Source organism: Lupinus angustifolius, chromosome LG15, assembly GCF_001865875.1.
Source record: "Lupinus angustifolius cultivar Tanjil chromosome LG15, LupAngTanjil_v1.0, whole genome shotgun sequence".
In the NCBI taxonomy this organism is placed as follows: domain Eukaryota; kingdom Viridiplantae; phylum Streptophyta; class Magnoliopsida; order Fabales; family Fabaceae; genus Lupinus; species Lupinus angustifolius.
In genome coordinates, this window is record NC_032023.1 from 15375504 (window position 1) to 15389241 (window position 13738).

At 30.5% G+C, this 13738-nt stretch overlaps 2 protein-coding genes across 4 annotated transcripts; one reads left to right on the forward strand and one right to left on the reverse strand.

Annotated features, from left to right (window-relative positions):
• LOC109327731 (protein RKD5) lies at positions 7850 to 9450 on the forward strand. Its single transcript, XM_019560891.1, has 3 exons — positions 7850 to 7966; positions 8277 to 8865; positions 9298 to 9450. The coding sequence occupies exons 1-3, from the start codon at positions 7869 to 7871 to the stop codon at positions 9448 to 9450; spliced, it is 840 nt and encodes a 279-aa protein (XP_019416436.1). The 5' UTR covers positions 7850 to 7868.
• Positions 11300 to 13479, reverse strand: LOC109327452 (uncharacterized protein At4g00950-like). Of its 3 annotated transcripts, none has more exons than XM_019560600.1 (3): positions 12840 to 13479; positions 11516 to 11596; positions 11300 to 11482 (listed from the first exon to the last, which is right to left on the reverse strand). In XM_019560600.1, the coding sequence occupies exons 1-2, from the start codon at positions 13404 to 13406 to the stop codon at positions 11516 to 11518; spliced, it is 648 nt and encodes a 215-aa protein (XP_019416145.1). In that variant the 5' UTR covers positions 13407 to 13479; the 3' UTR covers positions 11300 to 11482. The 3 variants fall into 3 exon arrangements, with proteins under 3 accessions (XP_019416145.1, XP_019416143.1, XP_019416142.1); XM_019560598.1 differs by having other exon boundaries at positions 11300 to 11431; positions 11508 to 11596; XM_019560597.1 differs by having other exon boundaries at positions 11300 to 11596.

A 13738-nucleotide genomic window follows, 5' to 3' on the forward strand; every position in this document is an offset into this window, starting at 1 on the left:
GGCCTAAATAAAAAAAAACCTCAAATCTCCAAAACACAAAAACCTAACTTTTCAAAAACTCATTTCATGGCTTCCTCGTCTAGAACTAAGAAGCAACACACCATTCCTACTCAAAGGAAGCAAGGAACTTCATCATTGGAGTTCAACCTTCTTGACTTAGCACAACTTCTAGCAAATGATGAGCAACGCAAAATCTTTGAGGAGTACTTTCATGGTTGCATTATCTTCACTCTCAAATACGGTAATCTCAAGAATTTTGAGTTTGTAGATTTTTTATTTCCTTATCTCTTGAGACAACAAAAGCTTTTCGATTTTTGTTGTGAATCAAATGAAATTTATCATGAACTTATTAGAGTATTTTACTGTAATGTGAACTTTAGGAAAACCTGTCTTACTTCCTATGTTAAAGGGAAAGACAATACTTTGGATTTGAAAACCATGAGTTCATTATGTTGTAACATACCCTATCAGGGGAGTATGACAGGTTTCGGCCTTGTAGGCGAATGGGAAAATTATGATCGAAAAGATTTTTATTATTCTTTGTGTAGAATAACCAAAGAGGAAATAGAAACGCTTAAGCAACAGGACTATGATGAAACTGTTAAAAATAGAGATATCCTATATGTTGGACATCTCAAACTAGAAGATCGTTTGCTTCATTATTTTATGAGTTAGGTCATCTTACCAAAATTTTCAAATCACTCTCAAATAAGTGACATAGAACTCCAATTGATGTATGCTATAAAATTTAATTTGAAAATCAATTGGACTCTGATGATAATGAGACAAATGTGGTATGTAAGAGGAACACAAAGTCATTTGCCATTTGCAATCTTCATAACAAAAATCCTTGAGTATTTCGGTGTTTCTATTGCTGGAGAAACTAAGGTCCCGCTTAACCCTCATGAAAGTCATATTGATGTGGATGTAATCCACAAAATGGGCTTCACATTTAGTCTTCGTGACCGGACCTACAAGCATAAGAAAGATAGACCTCCTACTCCTGAACCATAACCTACCCCTACTAATCCTTCTAAACCTCAACCATCTAAGTTTCATGCTCAATCTTCCTCATTTGCTGCCATGCCTACCAATCAGATGATAATGGATGAGTTATTCTCTCTTCGAGGCTATATCACTAATCGGATGGACGTCTTTGATATATAGAATCAACAAATCCAATTTGAACTTCATCGTCTCTCTTCTAAGATGAGTAGAATGGATATTGATGAAGACAGTTCTAAGCCTAAGTCTTAGACTTTATCTGTTGTTAGGATTTTCTAGTTGTAATGTTAATTTCTCTTGGTTTCGGACAAATTTATATTATGTTGTTTGTATTGTTGTTTGCATTTTTAATGCTTGAACATCTTTTTTACTTTTATGATATTGCTCAAATTCTGTTATATCTTGATATCCATATTATTATATGTTATATATATCCTATTGCATGTATGTTATATATATTGTATTGGACTCTTGGCTTTTTTACTTTTTGATGAAGTCAAAAGGGGAAGAAAAGTTGGGAGAGTGTATTTTATGTTTAAATCATTTCAGGCACATAACTCCAAATGAAAGGGGGGCATACAAGATAGGGGGAGCATACTCAAGACAAGTCAAGAATATCACAAAGTATGTTGCTCTCAGAAAACTACACTGTTAAGAAAATATTGGTTTGTCATCATCAAAAAGGAGGAGATTGTGAAGAAGGTCTTTACTCCTGACCTTGACACGGTTTTGATGAAGACACCAACATCACCAAAAAGAAGAAAAGGAAGAATACTTATGAAGACAATGAAGATTCAAGCTTCAAGATATTCAAGACTTTTAGTCTAAGTCTAAATAGGTACTTCTATCTTATACTCTTAATTATACAATAGTAGTAATGCTCAAACTATTTTTAAAAGAAAATTGAAACACTTCAAAATACTTGAAACAATTTTCAAAAATAGTGCGTAACGGGTTACTTTATCTAAGTAACAGGTTACGGGTGTGAGAAAAGAGTTATCCAACTTAAAACTCATTAGAGTAATCTATTACTGTCTTTAAGTAATAAATTACTAGTGTTATTAAAATTGAGTAACTGATTACTCAACTTGTTGTAATCGATTATTCTAATTCGAAAATAAATGATCAGTGGACAGAACATTTGGGTAATCGATTACTCAATGTTGTAATCGATTGCTCAGAGTTGTTGCATCAGATTTTCAAATTCAAAGTGAATGAGTTTCAACCCAAAAGACATGGTTTCATTCCAATCAATTCCTACTCTTTCAAAAGAGACATTTTGGCTGATTGGAAAGCCTATATAAAGACATTAAAACTCACAATCACAACACACAACTCTTATACAAATTTCAAAAGCTCTTACAAATATTCTGAAATTATTTTCTGCACTTTTGGCAACAAGTTCTTAAATTTTCAAAATTGAATTTTCTAAAGTTGCTTAAAATGAAAGTGTTTCAAGTTTACAAACTCATAAAAAGCATTATTACTAGGTATACAAAAGAGTTGATTGGATTGCAAGTTACATCACTTTCATACTTGTAAAGGCAATTCCGCTATTGTTGAACATTCCTCATTATTATTGCAGAATACTTTCTTTCATGGAGTGTGATAAGAAAGGGGATTAGAATCGTTTGGAAATGTATTTTCCAAAGGTTAATAAGGATTAAGGAGTGTGAAAGGTACATAGAGATCTCGGGGTGAGATATTGTAATTGCAACTCATAATCTTTAGTGGAAAAATCTTTTGTGCTGCAAGAGTGCTGGACGTAGCATTCGATGGACAAGAAGGTGAACCAGTATAAAAATTCTTGTGTATTCTCTTCTCCCTTATCTCTTTGATTTTACTTGTTAATTTTCTGCATATATTTTCCGTTGTACTTTAACTCTTGATTTTACAGAAAAAATGATCATTATTTGAAGTCAACTAATTCACCCCCTCTTAATTGCAATATCAGTCCTACGTTACTTTACCTTAAACTTTGTGAGTCAGAGTGCTAACAAACATCAATTTAACCACCAATAGATTTAACATCGAACTTGTAATTCCATTGTCATTCATGATCTTAATTGGTGCTAGAATTGCACTCTGACACTTGCAAATTGCAATGCCCAACCATCCCATATTCAAACTGAAACCAAGATAAGTCAGAACTCAGAAGAAAGGTGTGAGCATTTTTCATTCAAAAAATATAGGCTTTGTTTTACTCACATCACTATTTTCTATACACATATGACATCAACGACATAATTCTTTATTTTAGTCTCACTAATTTCTATACACACATGGCATCAAGGACATAATTCAACATTGAGTCAAAATATAAGACTAAACTCTAAAAAAATGTCAGATAGTAAAATAAGTATCCTTCTTAAATGGAATAACTAAACATGAATAAGATTATTTGATTATAAATAAAAAGATAAAAATATTATATTATATACTAAAAATGTATTTATAATGTAATATTTATGGAGTATAAAAATTTAGAAATTAATATTTATATAGTTTTAGTGTAAAAAATTCTTCTCCGTTGCATACATAATAAATCCAATAATCTATACACACTTGGTATGTAATTCATCACTCATTTTATCATTTGTATTATGATATGATTCAATAACATATAAAACTCATACATAATGAGTTTATACATTTATTTATATATTTATACTATATATAAAATCAAAACTTTGAAATAACTTCTCTCGTGGTGTAATTTTTACTTCCTGTTTTGCCCATAACATTATTTAATTTTTACAAAAAAACCATATAATCCTAAGCAATCATCATCAACACATTAATTAACCACATATCTCACATTAAATTCAACATTATCATAAACACACACAAAATATAATATAAAGTACAACGAACACAACAAATACATTCTAATTCTAAAAAATAAAATATATAAAAATTGAATATATAATATCATGCAATATTCACCGGCAGACACGAAGTGCCTGTACGCACTAGTTATTATAGAGAAAAAAATTATGCACCACAATGTAAAAAATTTATATATTATCATACATTATCTACTATTCATATTTATTACCGGTCTCTCTTCAAAAGAATTATACAAGTAAATTGTGATTAATGAAAAAAATTAGGGTGAATAATGAGTATAAATTTTTTGGGTGATGTACATATCTATTACTATCTTATTATACATCGGTGTAGTTGAGAATTGCTCTAAAGGTGTAAAAACTATTACTGAATGAAAATTTCATCGTTATTCTAAAAAGTAATTAATGAGTAATTACACATGTGTTAATGCAAAATGTATATGGTTACGATGCAGCCAGTAGCCACCATTCTATAATTGCAATTCAATGTCACATTTAAACTCACACGCCTTCTCAAAATTCGTAACTCCTCTCTTCTCCATCCTATTCCTACCACACCCCCCTTTACATTGTATACTATTGAATGAAGATCCTTTGTCACATATTGTATCCACAATGACGTCCCTCACCAATTGTAATGTGTTATTCAATTAAATATAAATACATAATTATGTTAGATGTTATAATTTGATTGGACAAAGACATGAAGAGAGAAGATTTCTTGTGATAAGTGATCTCACTTCGTGTACTACTACCTTATATATTACTATTTTTTTGTATTATTAATGGTTTACTTTTACATTTATCTTTGGGTAAAAAACTAATCTCATTTTGAGTTACATGTCTATCTCTCTGTCTCAGACTAATCCTATTATGTCACGTCCTCCTGACCTTGACACGGTTTTGATGAAGACACCAACATCACCAAAAAGAAGAAAAATAAGAATACTTATGAAGACAGCGAAAATTCAAGCTTCAAGATATTCAAGACTTTTAGTCTAAGTCTAAATAGGTACTTCTATCTTATACTCTTAATTATACAATAGTAGTAATGCTCAAACTATTTTTAAAAGAAAATTGAAACACTTCAAAATACTTGAAACAATTTTCAAAAATAGTGCGTAACGGGTTACTTTATCTAAGTAACAGGTTACGGGTGTGAGAAAAGAGTTATCCAACTTAAAACTCATTAGAGTAATCTATTACTGTCTTTAAGTAATAAATTACTAGTGTTATTAAAATTGAGTAACTGATTACTCAACTTGTTGTAATCGATTATTCTAATTCGAAAATAAATGATCAGTGGACAGAACATTTGGGTAATCGATTACTCAATGTTGTAATCGATTGCTCAGAGTTGTTGCATCAGATTTTCAAATTCAAAGTGAATGAGTTTCAACCCAAAAGACATGGTTTCATTCCAATCAATTCCTACTCTTTCAAAAGAGACATTTTGGCTGATTGGAAAGCCTATATAAAGACATTAAAACTCACAATCACAACACACAACTCTTATACAAATTTCAAAAGCTCTTACAAATATTCTGAAATTATTTTCTGCACTTTTGGCAACAAGTTCTTAAATTTTCAAAATTGAATTTTCTAAAGTTGCTTAAAATGAAAGTGTTTCAAGTTTACAAACTCATAAAAAGCATTATTACTAGGTATACAAAAGAGTTGATTGGATTGCAAGTTACATCACTTTCATACTTGTAAAGGCAATTCCGCTATTGTTGAACATTCCTCATTATTATTGCAGAATACTTTCTTTCATGGAGTGTGATAAGAAAGGGGATTAGAATCGTTTGGAAATGTATTTTCCAAAGGTTAATAAGGATTAAGGAGTGTGAAAGGTACATAGAGATCTCGGGGTGAGATATTGTAATTGCAACTCATAATCTTTAGTGGAAAAATCTTTTGTGCTGCAAGAGTGCTGGACGTAGCATTCGATGGACAAGAAGGTGAACCAGTATAAAAATTCTTGTGTATTCTCTTCTCCCTTATCTCTTTGATTTTACTTGTTAATTTTCTGCATATATTTTCCGTTGTACTTTAACTCTTGATTTTACAGAAAAAATGATCATTATTTGAAGTCAACTAATTCACCCCCTCTTAATTGCAATATCAGTCCTACGTTACTTTACCTTAAACTTTGTGAGTCAGAGTGCTAACAAACATCAATTTAACCACCAATAGATTTAACATCGAACTTGTAATTCCATTGTCATTCATGATCTTAATTGGTGCTAGAATTGCACTCTGACACTTGCAAATTGCAATGCCCAACCATCCCATATTCAAACTGAAACCAAGATAAGTCAGAACTCAGAAGAAAGGTGTGAGCATTTTTCATTCAAAAAATATAGGCTTTGTTTTACTCACATCACTATTTTCTATACACATATGACATCAACGACATAATTCTTTATTTTAGTCTCACTAATTTCTATACACACATGGCATCAAGGACATAATTCAACATTGAGTCAAAATATAAGACTAAACTCTAAAAAAATGTCAGATAGTAAAATAAGTATCCTTCTTAAATGGAATAACTAAACATGAATAAGATTATTTGATTATAAATAAAAAGATAAAAATATTATATTATATACTAAAAATGTATTTATAATGTAATATTTATGGAGTATAAAAATTTAGAAATTAATATTTATATAGTTTTAGTGTAAAAAATTCTTCTCCGTTGCATACATAATAAATCCAATAATCTATACACACTTGGTATGTAATTCATCACTCATTTTATCATTTGTATTATGATATGATTCAATAACATATAAAACTCATACATAATGAGTTTATACATTTATTTATATATTTATACTATATATAAAATCAAAACTTTGAAATAACTTCTCTCGTGGTGTAATTTTTACTTCCTGTTTTGCCCATAACATTATTTAATTTTTACAAAAAAACCATATAATCCTAAGCAATCATCATCAACACATTAATTAACCACATATCTCACATTAAATTCAACATTATCATAAACACACACAAAATATAATATAAAGTACAACGAACACAACAAATACATTCTAATTCTAAAAAATAAAATATATAAAAATTGAATATATAATATCATGCAATATTCACCGGCAGACACGAAGTGCCTGTACGCACTAGTTATTATAGAGAAAAAAATTATGCACCACAATGTAAAAAATTTATATATTATCATACATTATCTACTATTCATATTTATTACCGGTCTCTCTTCAAAAGAATTATACAAGTAAATTGTGATTAATGAAAAAAATTAGGGTGAATAATGAGTATAAATTTTTTGGGTGATGTACATATCTATTACTATCTTATTATACATCGGTGTAGTTGAGAATTGCTCTAAAGGTGTAAAAACTATTACTGAATGAAAATTTCATCGTTATTCTAAAAAGTAATTAATGAGTAATTACACATGTGTTAATGCAAAATGTATATGGTTACGATGCAGCCAGTAGCCACCATTCTATAATTGCAATTCAATGTCACATTTAAACTCACACGCCTTCTCAAAATTCGTAACTCCTCTCTTCTCCATCCTATTCCTACCACACCCCCCTTTACATTGTATACTATTGAATGAAGATCCTTTGTCACATATTGTATCCACAATGACGTCCCTCACCAATTGTAATGTGTTATTCAATTAAATATAAATACATAATTATGTTAGATGTTATAATTTGATTGGACAAAGACATGAAGAGAGAAGATTTCTTGTGATAAGTGATCTCACTTCGTGTACTACTACCTTATATATTACTATTTTTTTGTATTATTAATGGTTTACTTTTACATTTATCTTTGGGTAAAAAACTAATCTCATTTTGAGTTACATGTCTATCTCTCTGTCTCAGACTAATCCTATTATGTCACGTCAGTTAAAAAAATAAATATTCATAACTTTATATAACCAAACTTTTCATTTACCTTGTACTTTATCATACTCATTTTGAGACTCGCATTTAGTTTCACTTTCTCATTGACATGGAGTTTCACTCTCACTCTCAACATGCTTTCCCTAACATTGAAGTTGCTCAAAGAGACAACTGGTTTTTCTCTCCTCTACAAACAAAAACAGACAAGTAAGAATCACATTCTACCTATTTTCTATTCCACTAAAATAATATTACTGTTTTATTTCTTACACTTCAATACTTCAACTTTCTATGTAGCTTAATAACCCAAATAAAACACCCAATAAACTTTTTCTTATGTTACTATGAAACGTGATTTCTGAATCACCCACATGGTATTTTCCTAAAATGATTTTCAAAGAACATTCTTTTTGCAACGTTCGAGGTTGATATGATCTTTTGTTTTTCTTTTCTAGTGTAACCATTTTTCATTTTATTCCTTTTGTTTTTTTTTATATTTTCCTTTTTGGGTTTGCAGAATGATGGAATTTTCACCATGGGAAGATTTCCTTGAGTTTGATTTCGCACCCCAGTTCCCATACCAAAGAAATCAACTTAGCTTCAATGGGTCACTAGAACTCGATAATCTCAACTTTGATGACATCAACATTCCACCCCTTGATGAAAACTTTGGGCTTGAACAAAAGCCAATGATGAACGTTATTGTGCCACAGCCACCACCACCTTATGGCTTTGGTGATGAAGGTTTGGTGACTTGTGTAAAGGAAGAAGTGATGGAGAACAATCAAGATATGCTATTATTACCTAATAGCAACATGCAAAAGAGAGCATGTGCTTGGGAGTTTGAGGAGATAAAGAAAGTAGTGAAGGAGAACAATGAAGAGATGCTATGTTTGCCTAATACTAAAAGTAGCAGCAAGAAGCATAGGTCAAGTGTTTTGGAGTTTGAGGATATTAAGAAGCATTTTGGTGTTCCAATAACTGAAGCTGCAAAGGAATTAAATATTGGGGTGACACTTTTGAAAAGAAGGTGTAGGGAGCTTAATATCATGAGATGGCCACACAGGAAATTGAAAAGCTTGAAGTTGCTCATAGACAATGTCAAGGTATGCTGTTTTTACTATATTGATTTAATTCCATGTCCCACTCCACTTTAAACAATAACAACCAAGTCTTAATCACAGTCTCCTAATAGAATTGTGTACGTGGAAAGAAAGAAAATTCTATTCATTGTCAAACCATTATCTATAAATATTTTCTACTTATGTATCTCCATACTGGGTTTTCTCACTGTTTCCTCACATTCCCAATCCCACCTCACTTTCAACAACCTCAAAATAACGTTCTGTTTTGTTTATTAAGTTTTGAACCCTTTTAGTCAAAGATTGATTGGTTAGTCTAAAGGTATAACATTTAGACCTTGTAGTTTGTACTTTTTGTAATAACTTAAGTTAAAATTGCTGTTATGTTTTTCTTTGTTGTTAATTATTTATTGCTATTTGTTAATGATTCAATGTGTTTTTGTTGTGTTGGGCCAGGAAATGGGTCTGTCCAACGAGGTTGCTTTGTTGGAGCAGCATATAAAAATGTTGGAGCAAGTACCTGGGATGGAACTCACTGAAGAAACCAAGAAACTTAGACAGGCTTGTTTTAAAGCTAATTTCAAGAAGAGAAGATGTTTAGTTCTTTAATTTTGACCCTCATGGCCTGCATCTAACATTAACATCAAAGGATATAAATCAATGACTCATTGGTAGATTAATTAAGTCTATTCTATACATTAGGAAACTTTTTACTTCAGCACATGAGAGGCAAACATGGTGAATACAAGAAACAAGGAATGTGGTTTTAACATGATCAATGATTTAAAGTTTCCATATGCCCTTATTTCAAGAGTTTGTTTGATTTCTGATGTTTGGAGTTCAACCAGTTTGTTGAAGTATTTCACAAATTTCTCAAAATTATAAGCAATATTTTATAGTTAATTAGTTTTTTCTGGTTTTTGGTCCTATGTTTTTGAGCTGAGTGCTAACTTAAAACCAGATTGCGCAACATTGTAATCATGTTCAAATATTATCAACCCGTTATGTTTTTAGGATATGTATTCTATAGAATGGGCAAACAAGGTGTGTAAACATTCTTGATTTGATCATGTGAAACAGAAAGTTAAATAAATGACTTGTCCAAAATTTTAAGTGTATAATGCACTATATTATACTCAACCATCACAACCAAACATATAAAGAGGCACGTTTTAATTCAACAACTAAATCCACAGTTTTTCCCCTCATCTTGATTATATTAAATAAGAATATCGTAATTGTAGGATAAATTAGACGATGAAGTCAGAATAGTTCTCATTATGTGAGTAATAATTATACAATTAAAAGTTAGTGAATGATCATATAATTATTTAAAAAGGATATGTGCATTTATGCTTAAGTATTATCTATTTAAATAAAATCTAATAATTTATATTTATGTTTCATTTTTTTTTTCATTTTTGAGAATAAAATTTATTCTCGGATGAGTCAATTCATAAATGTATGTTTCTAATATTGTAGAAAATTATTTGATATGGCAATGGCTTACTTTTGTCAAATGACTATCATGAATTAATTTCTTTGTCCAAATTAATACTTAAGGTATAATTATTAGTAAAATTAACAATTTCGTTCACTCTCCCTAGAACCAAATGCTTCACCTAGTATGAATAGAAAATGAATATTTTGCTACAAATATCTATTTTTATATATAAATATATTTTTTCTAAATGTATATGGTTAATTTTTAATGAGTGTAAATAAAAGTTAAAATATAAATAATTAATGGTTGTGATTTAAAGAAAATGAACGATAAGATCTCTTTAGTGTTAGTAATTTGAAAGAGAGATAACAGAGGGTCAATTCCACTAATCATCATTGTTTAAGTATTACTTAGGACAGAAGAATAATTCATGTTATCAATTTGCAAAAGGAACAAAAAATTAAGGGATATCAATGCACTTTTTACCTATAAAAAGGGCATGGGACCAATTTGATTATATTGAAACAAATCAATAAAATGTTGATACCTCCAAAGGGTTAGATAACAAAGGAATTCCATCTATATTAACCCTTCTTGAACATAAGAGCTAATGATATTATATACACAAAATAATAATAAAATCAACTTAATGATTATGCTTGATTAGTTTTGGTTGAAATGTTTCATTTGTTGTGACAGATTTAATTTAAATAAATTGTTAGTAGAAAAATCTCATTCTGAGAACCGTACCGGACTGATAAATCCATCTACTGACCGAACTTGAACGGCTTTAATTTACAAATTTTAACTGAATGAGAGTTAGATCGCTTTGAATGAGCGAAATTCCAATCTGACCGTCTTAAATCTGATTATTGCGAAATAACCTGGAAAGTAAACCAACCAGTTCATATAATTTTGAAAAAAACAAAATGACCCAACAATTTAACTTAATACGAGACATCTTCTGATTTGATGGATGGAGTTTTACAACATTCCTGTTACACATTTATTAAATAATTTAATGGTTTAAACAATTATTACAATAACTTGTGTTATACAGTATAATAATATACTTACAATACATGAAAATTAGTTCTGTTTACATTTACGATAAGGAACTCATCATATTCAAGAGAAATAACTATGGATCAATTCACTTGTGTGGTCCTTAATTCATCTTTCATAGTAATGTCCGTGACTTGAAATGTGTAAATAAAATATGAAACAGTGTCAATTGGAAGCCCATTTTCTATGCTTTTCTTGCCCGCGCCTCCATGGGACCATGTGCTTAAAGCTTTCATAAATGCTTCCCTGCAGTTATAAAATTAAGACTATATAAGATATCAAAAAAACCTAACCAAATTGGTACATTATTTTGAATACGTAACAAAAACTAAAAAGTCACATAGAAGCAACAACTATGTGTGCTTTTATTGTAGCCATTAAGTATGAAAAGTCTATCCAGCTTTTCGGTGCCCAAATGTTTCTGCTGTTTCAGTGTTTTAATTTCGTTACGTAGAGTGGGGGGAGATGTTTCATTACTCAAGCAAGTGTATTTTTTTGACGAAGAAATTGAAAAGGATTTATAAAGCTGTACACTTTTATAGCCACTCGACCACCATAAAGATTTTTTTAGTCAAACATTACCTTTACCTATTTCACAGTATGTGTAATTCATTATGCATGATTCTTCATACATTATATGGAGATCCTATAACAAAAAATTGGTACGTGTAAAAAACACATCAGAAGATAGCTTGGAGATATAAAAATCTATTTAAATTTTCTAATAAAGTGTCTTAATTTTGTCATGATCATTGTATCCAAGAGTTGGAAAGAATAGAACAACCTACTAAATGAACACGATTATATTATATTAGTTCTTGAAATAATCATTTTTCACACTTTTTCAGACTTTAGTATTCCATATGATATATTAAAAGAAGCGTTGGTTGTTGATTAACAGCTTCCATTTTATTATATTAATTTTCAGATCATCCATTTTAGAAGTTTTATAGACACACATGTGAGAATTCAAACGTAGCAGGTAAATCTGAACTGTCCAAAATTACCCCAAAGATATAAATATATAACCATTTGGCCTTTTCGGGAATCCTAGTGATGTGTCGCCATAAACAAATAGTCAGACAAATCATAGTAAATAATTAATATCCGTCCTAAAATCTAATATTTTCTTTAAAAAAATCCTCCTTTTTTAAAATAAATAATCTTGTAATTTATTCATTAATTTTAATTCATAATCACAAATACAATATTTTAAGTAAAACTACAACATGTTTCAAAAGAAAACATAATGAAATTACACCGATAATAAATTAAACAAATGATGCAATATTTATAAAACCATAAGATATTAAACTCGAAATTACAAATGAAAATAATGTAAGATATAAAACTAGAGTGGAAAAGTTACGAACGTGTATAAAATTATTATATCATCATCTATTTGTATTTTTTTGTTTTGTAAATAAAACTTTACACAATAGATGAATAGATATTAAGCTTTGAGTAAAAAGTAAAATAGATGACTTACCCAAAATTGTGACTTTGGCTTAGGCTGTGAAAGACTAAAGATGCTTCCTCTTCTATGAACCCTAGTCATCTTCCCTCTATTTGGCTGAGGAGTACCAAGGGTTATAGTTCCTGAATAGTCAAAACTACCCTCACTCTCTTTATTGATCTTCCTAGAACCACTCCACCTAGAGGACCCAAAATTGGAATTCCAACACTCCCTAGGAGTCCTATAGGAAGACGAGAAGGACATGGCCCGGCCCACATAAGGCCCACCCAACACCGTCGTAGGTGAAGGCACTTCCACCTTATCCAAAAACAACAACCTCGGTGGCAGTTCCAAGGTTCTAGTAGTGTTGTTGTTGTTGTTGTTGGGTTCTGATTGTGTGTGACAGCGTCTTGGCTTCCCCGGTGCTTCTTCCCACATGAAAGGAATAGAAACCTCTGTTTGCGGTGGTGGTGGTGGTGGCGGAGGAGCGTCCTCCGGTGGTGTGAATATTGGCCGTGAGTTTAAGAGAGAGATACGTGTCGGTGTGATGTAGGTTGGTTCGTGAAGAAGGTCGAGCTTGTATGAGTTTGACCTCATCATTGTTCTGAGCACTTTAGTGAAGTAGCTGCCTGTGGTTTGGTTTGGTTTTATAGAGAGTGGGGGACACAAGAAAAGTAAAAGAGAAAAAGATGTAGGTACAGAGTTATGAGTTTTATACAGTATAATATCCATTAATATTTAATAATGTCCATTAACTTTCATGAAAAATAACTCAAATAAATGATAAACGATTGATGTAATTATGTATATAAATTTTTTTATTATTATTGTATAGATTTTATACTCGAAGTAAAAATAGTAATAAGAGAGAGAAAAATGTATGCTATAGAGAGGGAGACACAAGAAAAAGAAAGAAAAAAATGTACGTACGG